Source organism: Aphidius gifuensis, linkage group LG4, assembly GCF_014905175.1.
Source record: "Aphidius gifuensis isolate YNYX2018 linkage group LG4, ASM1490517v1, whole genome shotgun sequence".
NCBI lineage: Eukaryota > Metazoa > Arthropoda > Insecta > Hymenoptera > Braconidae > Aphidius > Aphidius gifuensis.
Window position 1 is genome coordinate 3,255,988 of NC_057791.1, and position 16,433 is coordinate 3,272,420.

Here is a 16,433-nt window from a genome sequence, read left to right on the forward strand (position 1 = left end):
TAATTTTCAACAATACATTTTTTTTAATTGTGATACATTGAAAAGAAACATTTTTTTTCGACATAAAATTGAGACAAATTTATCGATGATTTTAATTTTTTTTAAATTGAAAATAACTAACAATTATTATATATTATTTATGAAAGTCATAACTTTCTCTCTCGCTCAATTCGCTTGAATAATAATCGTCATTTGAATTTGTACTTTTCGAATTATAATTACATTTTTTTTTTCTTTCCTTTTCTACATAGAACTTTTACTCGTCACAGACGTTTGTCAAAAAGTTTAATTATGCACCCAATACTTCAATTCAAAGTTCGTAATGCAAATATGCAACCGAACAACCCACTTAAAAATCACAAAAAAAAAAAAAACCTTAATCTATTTACCTAATCTGATTTTTTAAATTATAAAATTGAAAATATTTTATTTTTTATTAATATTTAAATATTTTTTATTGTTGCAATAACATATAGATATGAAAAAACAAAAAAAAAAAAAAAAAACGATAATTACATTAATATGATTTTATAAAATACAAATTATAATTTGCACCATTTACTCGTTATTTTTTTTTTTTTACTAATTAAAATTACTTTTATAATTTTCGACATAATGTAATTTTATGCACATTTTATTCCTATCTAAAATGAAAACAATTCACGACATTAGCAATTATTTTATCGATGTTTGTAGTCTTTATATAAATATACTTATACAATATATATATTTTTTTTAAAAACATTTAATTTACAATAGTTCACAACAATTATGATCAAATTTTTTTTGAGCATTATGACAACTCTATTTTTATTTCATACAAAAATCAAGTTTATCCTCCGTTTTACAATCAACAAAACAATCAAAAAATTTATTAAAAAATATTTCAAATAATTATTAGAGGTATTACTTTGTTTTTTGTTTTTTTTTTTTTATACAGTCAATTCTATTCGGTGATTTTTTTATATAACAATAGCAATAGCTATAACTATTTTAAAAAATAAAGTGATAATTTCCATCATCAATGACTCTCGATGATTTATTATGAATATTTTTTTTTTCTCCACTCAAAGGAAGACAACTAAAATATTTATAATAAAATGGAAGTTTGAAACTTTTTTTTAAAAAGTAAAAAATAAAAATAAAATGTGCGCTGTAGAGTCAATTCAATATTATATTAAAAATATTATTTCTGATATTATCATAACATCAGATGTCAATAAAAATGTTTTTCTTTGATAATTGGATTTACGATTATACGTTATAATTGAAATAAAAAGAACCGTAATAATATTTATTGAAAGTTAAACAGTGTCTGTAAAAATAGTACCATTACAACTGCTGTTTAACATTTTGTGCTAAATATGAATTTTATTTTTGTCATTTAATAAATATTATTACGGTTTTTCAACAGCGTCTATTATGACTTCAGGATATAATTCTTTTTTTTTTTTTAATTCTTTCTCTTTATCTATTTTTTTTTTTTTTATGTCGATTTGTAAAATATATAATTATTTTTTTCTTTCGTTTTTACTTTTTTTTATTTAAGCAAATTTTGCATTTGTCACAATGAGCGTGACATCACGAAGCGTACATGCGATTAATTTCATGTTGATAACGTTCTTGAACAGCTTTTCTTTTTAATTTAAAAGCAGCTGTAACTAGACCCATGTCTGGTGACCATTGTTCTGCACAAAGTTTAACTGCACCAGGAATTTCAAATCTTTGAAGTCCAGCTATATAAAAAAATAGATAATGAATAAAAAATGATGACTATATTTTATAGTTTTTTTAAATTACATTAAGTTTAACAACTACATAATATTATATTAAATCGTAATATATCTTAGTACTTACATTTTTTTGATTGTTCAATGAGCTCTTGTAAAACAGCTTTTTCAATTTGTGGATTTTCACATAATTCCTCGATACTTGCATTTGTTATACCAAGATTAATTGCAATCTCTTCGATATGATGAGGATTAGGAACAACAAGTGCAACTGTATAAGACTTGTGTGAGTCACCATAAACACAAATATTTTCAACAAGTGGACATGTTTTAAGTTCAGCTTCAACTTTTCCCAATGAAACATACTCACCAAGTTGTAATTTAACTAAATCTTTTTTACGATCTGTATTAATAAAAATTTATATTATTATTATATATATTGTATTTAAATAGTAAATAATGAAATAAAAAAAAAAGCAGCAATAATTTACCAATAATTTTAATGCAACCATCAGGATAAACTTCACCAATATCTCCAGTTTTAAACCACTGTTTACCATCTTGATAATAAAAATCTTCTTTTGTTTTATCTGGTATTTTATAATATCCTTGTGATACATTATCACCACCAATAATAATTTCACCTCTTGGATTTGGTAAATCATTAACTCGATAACTAGCTTCTTCCCAATTTTCTAATTTAATATCACAACCAGGTACTGGTGCACCAACTCTACCTGTACTACGATCATAATAATCCATAACAGTTGCTGCTGAGCATGTTTCAGTTAATCCATAACCTTGTGTAACAGTCACACAAAGACAATTTTTAACTTGTGTATGTGTTTCTGGTGTTAATGGTGCACCACCAGATAATATTAATCTAATACGTCCACCAAGTACATTTCTTGCTGAACCAAATATATATTTATCAAATAATGGTGTTTCATAACCACGTTTTGTCCATTTTGATTTATATGCATATGCAAAATGAAATATAGCTTGTCTAAATTGACCAGATTTTTTAACTTTTTCATTGATACCTTTTGATATACGATCAAGTATAAGTGGTACTGCTGACATTATTGTTGGTTTTAATACAGCAGCATCACCTTTACAACCTCTCATTATTTTACTACTTGAATCAATCATTGTTAATGGTGAACTATAACCAATTGGTACACCAGCTAATATAGCAACACTTTCACCAAGTAATTCAAATACATGAGCAAGTGGTAAAAAACCCAAAAATATATCACCATCTTTTGTTTTAATTGCATTACAAAATGCTTTTAATGTACATATTATATTTTTATGTGATAATAATACACCTTTTGGTACACCAGTTGAGCCAGATGTATACATTATTATTGCTGTATCATCAATATTTGGTATTATTGATAATGTTTTTGATTCATTACCACATTTAATAACATCTGAAAATGGTATTAATCTAACTGATTCTTTAAAACCAGTTGTATCAGATGGTACTAGCTGATCTTCCATATATATAATATTTTTAACTTCAGATGTTTGTGATAATAAACGTTTAAATTTTGGCAATAATTCATGACTTGTTATAACTGTATCAACTTCAGTTTCATTAATACCATGTGCAATTGCATCATCACCAAGTGTTGCATATATTGTTACAAGTGATAAACCTTGTTTCCAGCATGCATGTGCTGCAATCATCCATTCAGCTCGTGTCTCAGCAAATAGTACAATATTTTTTTTTTCAGTTAAATTTAAATCTTTTAAACCACGACTAAATGATGATGCTAATTTTTCAACTTCTGTATAACTTTTCCATTTATAATCACCCATCTTGTACTGTAATAATATTAATAATTAAATTATATTTAATTATATTAAATTTTCTTTTATTTTATTTTCTCATACCTTTTTAAATACTCTTCCATTTGGTTGAACTTCATTTTCTTCAGCAAGTATTTGTCTTGTGCCAAGACATAATTTATCTTTATGAGTTTCAGCTGCATAACGTAATACTTTTTCCATTGTATCAATTTTTAAACGTTCCATTATTGTATAAATTTCACCAACTGGATCAGTATTTCTATATATTATTGAACGATCAGATTTTAATATAACTTTAGCTTTTACACGTCTTGATAATTGTCGTTTTTCCCATGGACGTTGTAGAACTAGATAAACTGGAAATGTTAGCAAATCGTAAAAATACGATAATGCTTTTATTGCATTAATTGCACCGCTCACCCAGAAGCCCTCCATCTCACTGTTGTAAAATATAAATAAAACAAATTATTATTAATATTCATGTTGACAGTAATTATAAAAAAAGATTAAAGCAAAATTAATAATAAAACAAAGAAAAAAATAATTAATTTGATACAGATGTTTTTTTTTTGATTGTACGTAGGTAATTAGTAAGTAGTTAATAAAAATTTTAATTGACATTTACATTGAATAGGTAATTATGTATGTATGCAAAGTTAAAACACTGCTTTATTTAAAAGAGTATTGGCCTTTTGTTATCAACTATGGATGCATGTGTGTTAAAAATTAAAAAGCTTGACCAATGTTGCGTGTTGATCACCAAGTTATTATTTAATTATTTTTTATATAATTGATTTGATAAAATCACATTGAAATAATCATCATTCAAAAGCAAATAAAATTAGTATGTTTTTTTTTTAATTTTTTAATATATTCAAGTTATCAGAGATCAATGTTCATCGCCTCATGTTATATAATTTTTTTTTTTTTTTTTTCAATAATTTATAAAAAATATTAGACTTTATATCATACATGATAATATCAAGTTGACTTAATATTCTTTCTTGGTAATATTTTTTATGAATAATAACTGTTGGACAAAATCACATAGTGCAATCATGTCATCAACAATGAGAATAATAATTAAAAATTTAAAAATAATGTTGTTATTAAAAACAAGTAGTGCTTCAATTTTTATTTAAAATTAATAAATTAATAAATAAAATAACATATTTTTGTTTATATATTTACTGCACAAAATGAACTTTAAACATTATGAAAACTTATATTTTATTATTAGATTATCTGTATTGAATTAAAAATAATAGACTCAGCGTAATCGTAAAATAAAAAAACATAGTTTCTGAATGTTTAAATGACAACACGACGGTTCATGGGAATAACTTATATTTTTTTTTTCAAATAATACTTCACTAAATTTACTGACATATTGTTGGAAAAATTCTTTAACTTTAATTTAGTTTTTTTTTTTGTTTTTCTACAAATATCAATTACCTCAAAATTATTGACATATTTTTTTTTAAAGAAAACACAAACGTGGCCATTATCATTACACACAATGTTATTATTTTTTGAACAAAATGAGATATTTGAAACATATATATATATTCAAAAATAAACTTTGCTCACACTTTATAAAAAGTAGACAATGTAGATTTAGTTTTAATTTTTTTTAACTAAAAAAAAAAAAAATAAAAAACATAAAATCTCTATTTTAATTATAACACATATATATATCTTGAAATAATAAACAAAACAAAAAAAAAAAAATAAAAACGATCCTTTCACAAGTAGATCGTTGTTGAAACTGATTTTTGTTCACAACGATTTACTAAGCAAAGGTGATATTTCTCATTCGAGGGACGTAATCATTACTCGTTATCGAAAAATACGAACTTTGATCAAGTGCTTTTTATGCCAACAGAAGACAAATTTATTTTAGTTTAGACATTGAAATTTTTGAATCAACAGTTCAAAGCTCTGTATCACACGAACATTCGATAATTAATTTTCAAACTTTTGGTGTGATTTTATTAAATTTTTTTTGCTCTATATAACTAAGGAATATTACCAAAAAAAATTTAATAAAATTCGTTAATTCTTATCATGCATATTTCAAGCCATAAATTATTTCTTATCATATTCATTAAAAGTTTATTACTTTAGACATCTTGAACAACATCTGATGCTTTTGTTTACGCTTATCTCTTTTGGACTTTGACACAATCAAGTGGTCTGGTAAAAAACTCTCATTGATATTTATTGTATTTTATTATAAACTTTTTTTTTGTTGTAATAAAATCCAATGATCATGTCAAAATTCAAATCATTATAATGACGAATAAATTTTTATTTCAACACAATCGTGAATGTAATATTTTAGTGAATTAAAATAATAATTAAAATATTTTAAATATATTTAAAATTATTATCAAGTTTTACTAAATTAAATAAATAATAATTATGTGTTACATGCAAAGCAGTTGCAACTAAATTTTTAATATTTATATAATGATAGAAACAAAAAAAATAATAATAAAAATATAGAGCCTTTAATAAACGTCAACTGTTATGAAACTTTTTTTATTTTTTATTAGGACTCACAGTTTGTCCTCGACGATCATGATGATTGCTTTGTATAATTATCTTCTGAATTTCCGGGTATAATCAGTCAGGCGAAGAATCAATTTCTTACGTCTTCTGCTAGAAAAATATCAAAGAAAAAAAAATTCCAGATCACATGTATCAGTTATTTGGGATTTTTTAAACGACCTTTATCACATAAATTAAGAAACAATAAAAAAAAAAAACATAATTAAATAGTACAAAGTAATTTGCAATAAAAATTATTTAAAAAAAACAACTGTTTTTTTTTTTCTTGTTTGTAGAAAATATTGAGACTTTATTATCTCGAGACAGTTGTGATTACAGTTTCTTGAAAACAAGCTTTGTCAGCAAAATTATATATAGATAATGATTTAAAAAAAAAAAAAAACAATTTCATTTTGTATTATCTCTAAAAGAATGTCATTTACAAATAATCATAATTATCCGGTGACAAATAAAATCTTAATTAATTTTCAACTTTATAAAAACATTGAAAAAAAATATTTTTTATTGATTATAATCTCATGACAAGAGCCATAAGCATAAATCATACTTGGTCTGTAAATTCAACAGGTCGAGTATGCTACTGATTTAAATTAAACAATAGTGTTCAATGATTAACAGTTTTAATTCAATCATTTTTCAATTATTCAAAAAAAATATATATATTACAATTACACACATACGAAAGAGCAATAAATAACTGAAAAATCGATAAAAATCACACAATACAAAGTAAACATAACGAGTGTTGAAAAAGGGGGCGTAATAAAAATTAAAAAAAATAAAAATATGAGGATTTGATAATTGAGATTACATAATAAGACCAGGCTTGATCAACTCCGAATAACTTAACTAATCAAAATTTGGATAATACTCAATATTAAAAATAAAAATTTAGATAGGAAGGTCAAGTAAATAAAAATAAATAAATCACTATAAATACGACAAGAAAAAAAAATAAATAAAAGTTCAGAGTCCACTTGTTGTTTTGATCTGTCAATTAAAAATTGTCACAATCATAACTGAAGAACTTTATATCGAACCTTTTCATTCAATACAAACACACGACAATAATATGAAAATAAATAATAACTAATGTAAAAAAAAATTAATGTTGAACTTAGAATGAAATATATAAACACCCAACTATGTGGTCATATAATAAAATGACGCTTGCGCGGATTTTGTTGCACGTGCTTCCTTATAGTGTATATTTATTAAATCTCGCAAGTGGACTTTGTACCCGGTAAACGCACACAACAATATCATAATATATGTATATAATATAAAATAATAATGATAATAAAAGTAGTGTCAAGGTGAGACAATCAAGGAAAAAAAAAAAACATTAAAAACACTTATAATATGGTATTCAGCATTAACCTGAACAACTTGGATATATCTCCTTGAAGGCCTCTATAACTGGCTTCAAAAAAGCAAGCAAGCATTTCTTAAATATCCGACAATTTATTTCTTATTATAAATAAAAAATTTTAAAAAAAATAATAAAATAATACCTACACACAAATTGAACAGACAACATGAATATTATTAAAAATTGAGGATGTTATGATTTAATTTGTGTTTAAATTTTAATATGAAAATATAAACAACTCTTTCAAATGTGCTTACAATTGTAACGGAAATAATAATCAATGTTTTTATTATTTCATTCGTTTTATAATTTAATTTTTTTTTTTTTATAAAAACAATTTCAATTTAGTTTAAATTTTTTTATTTTAATTTTATTATATGAGGGATGACAAGAGAACAGTTTAATTCCAAACACGGACCCAATGATACTCCACATGAAGACCAATGGTACTGTTATTTTTCCCCAGTCATTTTATTTATCATCTGAATCATCATCCCACCCAAACTCAAGTATACATACACTCGACACAAAAATGTCGTCTATATGCACATGAAAAAAATAACATCATGTATACGGGTGTGTAAAGTCCAATGAAAGCACCATTGCTCGACTGAACAGAACATCCTCAGAATAATATTTTTATGATTTATAAAATCTACTAAAATCATCTTTAACATAATTAAAATTTAAAGTATTATTTTATTAATTAATATATATTTTTTTTTTTAATTATAAAATCATAGTTAACAAAAATTTACATGACCCATGATAAAGGTCTTGTAAGTTTGTCAGCTACTAATTTAATAAGTGATAAAGTAAATTTTACAACCAATCAATATTGATTGCCAAGAATTTTTTTTTATATGTCAACAATGATCGTATAATTTTTCAAGTGTCATTGGCCTAAAAAAGAAAACAAAATACGACAATAATAATGATAACGATAACAATCACCACCACCACCATCACCACTGGTACAGACTTTCAAGACAGATGAATCACCGATTAACACAATATAAAAAATATATAATTTTGTTTTTTGAAAGCCCTTAATGAAAAAGTAACTAGGTCAAGCCCAAGAATTTTTGAATGACGTGAAAGATAGACATATGGCCTTGAAAAAAAAAATAATTTTAAATACAGAAATGAATCAAAATTAGTCAAGGTAATATGTAGTAATGTTGAAAATGAATTGGATAAATTTATTCATTATTTAGATGATTATGAATTTTGTTTTTTTGTTTGAAGATATATTAAAAAAACCTTCACCTTGTTTATGAATAATTATCTGTAAAAATCAGTTGATGAAAAAATATAATTGACAAACTTAAGGAATGTTGATATTTTGAATTTTATTTGTGTGTGATTAGATGAGATATCAAGCACACATTAAATTCCAAAATACACAAGTGTTGAGAAGAGCTAAGTGCTTTTTTTTTTTTTTGTACTTACCTAGCTATATATATCTTGTATCACGTTGCAAATCAGACTACTGGCTTTCTTTTATAGTAGCATTATTTTTCACTTAGTTATTTTGGCAATGATCCCAGATGTCTTCGTATGGCATGAAAAAAATTTCTATAAAAGTAAATTAAATATTAAAAATAATTGTACAAGATTGATTAATCAATATACAAACAAATTAAATTATTTATATATTTATCAATTATCACATACCATATGATGATGAATCTTTTGATAAAAAATTTATTTTTAAACATTGATCTTGCACTTTATTTCCTTTGATATTAAATATCTCTGTATATTTTTTGTCCTATATAAAAAAATACAGTTGTAATTTATCCTGGTCACTCTTGACTACTCTGAATCAAATGTTCATGCATCAATCAAATTTCCTTCTTCAGGTTAGGTGTCAGGAAGACTTCAGTTAACTCTGTTTTTTTTTTACCTCGTATTTACAATAAATGGTCGCTTTTTTTTTCTTTTTCTTCCACGTGACAGCTACTAAGATAAAACAATATTTTTTTATGTCAATTACTTTGCTGCTTGTTAAATTCTTGAATGCACAAACTTATTTTTTTTTTATTTACAATTTACAACTCCATTGAGTATGCAAACTTAAAAAGGGTTAACTACGACTTTTGCAGCTGTTCTATATTACTCAAAATAGTTATTTTCTTGAAGACATATTACAACACAAACACGTGCTTTAACCTATACATATTTTTAAAAATTTAAATTCATAAAATGTACATTGATATATGTTTAAAAAAATATATTTAGGAATTTTAAAAACTGTCACTTGGACTAAAAATTATATATTAATATAAATAATATTTTATTTCGTTGTTTTATTTATTGATATACGTAATTGTATTTGTTATATTGTGCAGACTTTATTATTATTATTATTTATATTATTGATGAATAAAATTTATACACTATGACGTTTATCAGTCAGATAATAAGGTCGTAATGCGTTGTGTGTTTATAAAATACAACGTCGACACTGTAAAATGTTTATTGTTGTATGTATGTCGATGTAACACGCGTATTCGTATATTAAAAATTTACTTACAATTGTAGAGAGTTTTTCAGGGTTTTTTTTTTTTTTTTTATCTGTAACCGTGACCAAAGACTGTAAACATACACATAGAGATGACAGTGTCCCAGATAGTCCAGATAGGTTTATCTCAACACAAGGTGGAGCTGTTGATGGAATTTTTTTTGTTTTTTTTTTTTTTAAATTGAATATTTAATATTAAAATATATTTTAAATAACTGCAATTTGCACACAATAGTTTAATTGATAATAATAATTATTTAATTTTAATTATTTCTTGAAATATATATTTTTAAATAAATAAATAAATATAAATGAATTAAAAACGTACACCTGGACCAATCATAAGGCTGAATTTATATCGCGTGATTTTCAATGACGTTGCAAGCTTCTATAAATAATCAATAATATAATTATTATTTATAAAGATTAACAACAAAATAATTATGACACTGATAATTGTATGGTTGTTAATTATTTAAATGTTTAGTGTATATTTTTATTTATGTATTATAATTTGAGTTAATAATACTGAATAATTGATAAGATTCATAAGTATTGACACGGAAAAATTAATTGTTACTCAAATTTATTGAAATTTTATTTAATTATAATGCTAATACATATGTTGATTTGATTACATTGTAATTACAATTATTATAATAATTTTTTAAAATTATGTTCCTCTTGTTGGTAAAGCTCAAAGCTTACCAATCATTGGTCGGTAATATTAATAATAGTTTGAGTTTGACTGATGGTGTACGCCATCTAGACTATTTTTTATTGTTTTGGTTTGATATTTCCGGCATACCACGAGGTATGTTTTTTTTTACTAAGATTTGAGTATGTAGTTACAAAATTGTAGTTGTCATTTTTGATATAAAAAAAATATAATAATATTTAAAGAAAAATAATAGAAAATGGATACAGTTGCTCACTTATGGAAATGTACAAAAACTTTAGCAAAAGAAAATAATCCGAAAGCTAACGAAATAAGGAATCATTACGTGTAAGTAGAATTTATCAGCATTGTTTATTTTTTTGTTGAGGTTAACCTGACTAAAAAAAAAAAAAAGAAAAAGTAATAATTATTAATTTGTTGCTCTATAAATTTTATTATTTAATATACAGACAATGTTGTCGAGACTTGGGTGACCTAGTGGAATTGCCAAACCAATTTTTTGGACAAAATTCAATGTGTAAATATTGTGGTACGTTATGGAATTCTGTTGATCCTACAGTAAGAATAGCAAAAGGTAAAAATCCATCAGCTTCAATTAGAAAATTAATTCGACGATCACAAAAGAAAAAATCAAATTTATCAACGTTACACAAAAAACTTATTGATAGATCAAAAAAAAATCAATCAAATAAACTTATTATAACGTGTTCTTGTTGTTCAAAAAAGAGTACAGTTTCATTAAACAAAGTGAAAAAAGAAAAAGTAAAAAAACCAAGTGTCATTGCTCAAGATAAAGAATTAAATTTGAAAAAAAAAAAGAAAAAGAAGCGAGATAAAACAGCTGGTTTAATAATACCTATTTCAAAGGCCCCTGATGTAAATTACATGGATAATTCAATTAAAAAAACATCAAAAAATTTGACTTCTGTAGCAGTAACAGCGAAAAAAATAAATTTTTTATTAAAAGCAAAAAGAATTATCAATTCGACAAATGAATCTTCAGACAATAAAACTGGTCTATGTTCATTATTGACTGAACATTGACATTAAAATATTACTCAATATTTATTATTCTATTTTAAGACATTATGTTATGGTATTTCACGAATAAATGTTGTAAATAATTTTACAAAAAAACAATACCCACTGATTGTATACAGAAATATATACAATTTTTTTTTATTATACACTGCTGCAATGCCTCATTGATCCACCGAGTTCCCCAGCTTACAGTTAGTTTGCAGATGGCGCTAAAAGTATTTAAAATATACATTTTCCCCGTGGTCGTAATGAATTTTTAATTATTTATTTATCGAATACACATTTTTATTATACTTGAAAATCGATTTTCTATATTTCTAATTATTATTTTTAATTTTCAAGTATCGATTGGCCAATTAGTCTATTGATTACACTAAAAAAGATAATTTTTATTTGCAAAGTTATGCTGGCAAGTTATTTACTTTGACTGTTACATTTGACTGACAAATAAATTTTTATTTTATTTTATTTAAATTTTACATATAAAGGATAATTATTATTTATAATGAATTTATTTATTTTTAAAAATTTATTTCAAGTAATTGTAACAAAGAAAAATAATATAGAGTCACGTGTGTTTATTAATATATGTATTTTTAAAATAGTTTCATTTTGATTTTAGATATTAAATATATTTAATTTTAATTCTTGATATTATCAAAATATGTATCGATGTTCGAAAAAAAAATGCAATGAAGTATAATATTACAAATAATAAAGTATCTTATCTTTTCTTGGTAGCCTTATTCTCGACGTTGTTTTCATGCATTGTAGATCTCATGTATAGATATATGATTACGTCATCGATCATAGTCTTTGGTAGGCATAATTATAGCCAGACATCTAGGTTTTTTAGTACAAAAAATATTCCATAACGAGGGAAAAACATAATTTACTATTATTTGTGACAAAAATATTTGAAAGTTTCTTTTTCTTTTTAAATTTTACATCAGGTTTTTTTTTTTATATCAATTGTATAAAAAAAAAAAATCGTCATGAATATTGATGAAGATTGTGTTTGTAAAGATCTATTCACAATAACATAAAATAAAAAATCCTCTGCTTATAAAATATTATACTGCTCCAATATTATTCTCTTCATGCAGCTCAATGTCAACAATAATGATCCAACATGTTGACTATCAACATCATTTTTGTAAAGTTCATTTTCAATGATTTTTAACAAAATTAACATGAATCAAAATTATATTGTCATTCAAAATTGTCTTCAGAATCCATTTCATTTAAGTTGCTCCCTATTGATTAATTTTATCTTCTCGAATTCGTGGCAAAGGTTACTCTGAGGCAATATTCAACTAGCTTGACATTATTGAAGTTATGATAGTGCCCGTCTGTCTGACTCTCAAGAAACCAACTTACAAATAGCATCGACCATCTAACGTAACCAAAATTAAAGATAAAAAAAAAAAGCTAAAAGCACTATGAAGTTTTTTATACGTTTATCTGAAATCTTTACAAAAATAAACTTCGATATAATACTATGTATACAAAAAATTTATATATATATACATAATGTTGAACAGTTCTATATAGCTTCACGAATTACTACAGTATTTCTATAGCTAGCTGAAGTAAAACTTTCGAAAACTAGTTCATCAAACTGTCACTGTAATTTACAATAGTAATTTGAATTGGTATTTTCGATAAAATTTAAAATTCTAGTGCTAGCAATAGTATAGTATTGATAGTTGCAAAGGATGAAGTGCTTACAGTGAGGTCAAAACGTCACCATAACGAAGGGCATCGTCGAGGACAGTGTGGGTTGGTTTTGGTAGCATGCTAAATATATATATGTATATATATGCTATAATGTTATATACCTTAGATCTAGAGAGAATGGTTGAATATCATATGGGAGCAAAACCGAGTAAAAGCAATGGAGGTTAGGTGTATGTAGTAATGACGAAGGGCCGCCGGTAAGAGAGAACGGTAGAGACCGGTGGAGCGGTTGTAGTCTCTTGGCGAAGGCAGACAAGAAGAGACGACCGCTTGAAATCCCTCTCCTTCCCGCTTTTCCTGCCTGCTTGTTGCCTCCCGACCGCCATGCTACTACGAAGCAAGCGAACGTACAGCTAGGCCGGCACGGTCCTTTAGCCCATTTGGCATTTCCCCAGCTATAGCGGCAGTCCTGTAGCCCATCGTTGTTATCGTCCCGCAGCTGCATAAAGTCGGTTCTCCCTGCTCTCTCCCCGTCTACCCCGCGTCGATCAACGCCCCTCTAGCTCTTCGTCCCGTTGATGCCGCCACTTTCCCACTCTGACCCCTTATGCGCGTTTCCTCTCTGTGTTTTCTCCCCTCGTAGCCCCGTACCTCATTTTATTCGCCTCGTATTCAGGCCCAGCCCAATACATTCAAAGTTTCTAACACAACAGAATTCTATATATAAACATATAAAGCTGCCTTGATATACACCAATCCCCGTGAGTACCCAAACTTGGCATCGTAGCCTGGCAAGCAAAGCAGTAACCATTTTTCTCCCCTTACTCCGTTTATTCGTCATCCTATTCTTTTGTTTTTGTTACTTTATAATGTCGTCTTTGTCTTTTACGTATACAGCGCCAATATGCGAGACGCTATGGTACTAAATACATTGCGAATTTCTCTTTACTTCTCTACACCCCTCGACAGTCCACGGCCCCGTTTGCAAATCGACATAGGCAACTCAGTACACCATCACAGCTCAAGCTGACGCATACTGCACTATATATATTCAACATTATATTATATTTTGTATACCGTCCTTGTTTTTCTATCGATTCCCCGCAACCCCACTGTCACCCGTCTCGTGCTTTTTCTTTTTACTTCTCGATCCAACACACCGCGCAGTAGAAAAACGATCTCTCTCTGTCTTTCTTTCTCATAATGTTCCGACCGCGCCTTGTCTCTTTCCGCTATAACCTTGGTAGAGAATAACCCACCGTTCAATTCAAGGAATTATGACGACGCTCTCTTTTTCACTCTTTTTCTTACCTTCTCTACCGATCGACTCCTCTCTCTCGCTTGGTTTTTTTTTTTAAGCTTATTTTATTTATCATTTTTACGTTTCTCTTTTTTATATATATACCCAACGAGAACTTAAAACTGTCGCTTCTGCCAGGGACATTTGAAAGGATCTCTCTCCTTGAGTTTGTGTCAAAACTCAACCGATTTCTTGGTAGACGTTCTCTTTTAGTCTTGTTGCGCATACTCATACTGCAATGCTTAATAATTCGAATGAAGAGGGAGCATTTATTTTATCATACCTATATGCGTATGTTTTGGCACATTGATATAGTTTGGTATTGCTTGTCGCTTATGATAAAATTTACTTTGAATGTTAGATCTACACGATGGTTGTGGTTATGTCGAACAGGTGGATAAACGACGATATCGAGCTATAGAATAATAATGGCGCGCGCATTTAATGCAGTATTTTAGGGTTAGATTGGATTTTTAATGAATTAAAGTTTGATTAAACAAATGTATCTTTCTGCAGAAACGCATGTTTACTTTGTTGATAAAAGCTCGTTTTTTAAAATTCTAATTGCTGTTTCAATAATTTTCTTTTCATTTGCTTATATAAGTTGAAACGAAGAATTCTAGTCTCGATATAAACTCGTAGATAAATATGCTTCTTTGATTACTGTCGACAATACTAACTTTTATTCATTTCCGTCAACAAGATTGATTGATGCCTTCGATCCGGACTTCCTTCAAGGACAACACTCAGTTGTATTTGCTGACTCTACATTAATTTTCTTCATTTTGAATGGATTAGCACTTAATGAAACCTATCAATAGCTTTCATGACCTCAACTATTGCAATAGCTTTAAAAAAGTACTTAAATTAATCTATAGTATGTTCGTAAATACTTCTTGATATTTTTTATTGCAGTATTTTATGTCGGTAAAACAGAGAAAATTTTATTAAACACAAGTCGTGAAACTCGGTGAATCATGGAAAAAAAAAAGAATGGATCGAAAGGTAGTTTGAACGAACTCTCTTTCGCATAATACCCTTATTCAGTCGACGGAATTTCATGCCATGCGGCGACCCCCAACAGACAAACGTGTGCTTTTTTGTTCAATTCTCATTTGGCGCCAGAAAGGGGCTTTTTTTTACTGTAGTCTATACTGCTCTAACGTGTGGGATCATTTTCAAAATATTATCGCAACTATTTTCATATGAAAAATAAAATCATTAAAATTTATCGACAAAATTCAATCAAATAGTTGTAAAATAAACTAAAAAATACGTCTAAATACTAGGTCTCAATTAAAAATAATTATTTCATCAGCTTAATCGACAAAAGTAAAATAAAAAAAAAATAATAAAAATACTGTAAAATTTAAAATTATGATTTGAATTCACAATAAAATATTTATCACATACAAAAATAATTACTTGTAAATTTGAAATGCGAATTGCTTCTAGTAATAATTAGTTTTTTTTTTGTTTAATATATATTCTCTTTTTTACGTGAATCTCCGGAGAAATATCGTGAAATTTTCACGCTGGGTAATATCAGCGTTACGAATATAAAAGAAAAGCAGATGAGACAGAGAAAAAGAGAATTTCCCCTCAGTGAGATGAGAGTAAGAGCATGAGAATGATAGAAAAAGTAAATGATAAAGAGAAAGATAGTAAATGCGGGTCGAATGAAGACTGGTGGGGTTGAAAGAGGTTGGAAA

General features: G+C 26.6%; 3 protein-coding genes across 24 annotated transcripts in view; 2 read left to right on the forward strand and 1 right to left on the reverse strand.

Annotated features, from left to right (window-relative positions):
* The window catches only part of LOC122854542 (probable serine/threonine-protein kinase DDB_G0276181), a 108,871-nt gene that overhangs the window by 11,188 nt on the left and 81,250 nt on the right, over positions 1–16,433 (forward strand). The window contains exon 1 of one of the 4 annotated variants that reach the window (XM_044155306.1): positions 11,150–11,274. The exons of the other annotated variants lie outside the window; for them this stretch is intronic. The gene's annotated coding sequence lies outside the window, so the exon portion shown is untranslated. Of the gene's footprint in view, positions 1–11,149; positions 11,275–16,433 lie in introns of those variants that run through there. 4 annotated transcript variants of the gene reach the window in all.
* LOC122854540 (long-chain-fatty-acid--CoA ligase 4) lies at positions 160–10,263 on the reverse strand. Of its 19 annotated transcripts, none has more exons than XM_044155300.1 (8): positions 10,034–10,263; positions 9,172–9,459; positions 8,947–9,072; positions 6,114–6,209; positions 3,633–3,987; positions 2,222–3,563; positions 1,858–2,133; positions 160–1,736 (listed from the first exon to the last, which is right to left on the reverse strand). In XM_044155300.1, the coding sequence occupies exons 4-8, from the start codon at positions 6,131–6,133 to the stop codon at positions 1,582–1,584; spliced, it is 2,148 nt and encodes a 715-aa protein (XP_044011235.1). In that variant the 5' UTR covers positions 6,134–6,209; positions 8,947–9,072; positions 9,172–9,459; positions 10,034–10,263; the 3' UTR covers positions 160–1,581. The 19 variants fall into 19 exon arrangements, with proteins under 19 accessions (XP_044011235.1, XP_044011233.1, XP_044011234.1 ...); XM_044155298.1 differs by having other exon boundaries at positions 6,114–6,212; XM_044155299.1 differs by lacking the exon at positions 10,034–10,263 and adding an exon at positions 9,546–10,012 and having other exon boundaries at positions 6,114–6,212.
* On the forward strand, positions 10,836–14,766 carry LOC122854546. Its single transcript, XM_044155316.1, has 2 exons — positions 10,836–11,027; positions 11,150–14,766. The coding sequence occupies exons 1-2, from the start codon at positions 10,939–10,941 to the stop codon at positions 11,742–11,744; spliced, it is 684 nt and encodes a 227-aa protein (XP_044011251.1). The 5' UTR covers positions 10,836–10,938; the 3' UTR covers positions 11,745–14,766.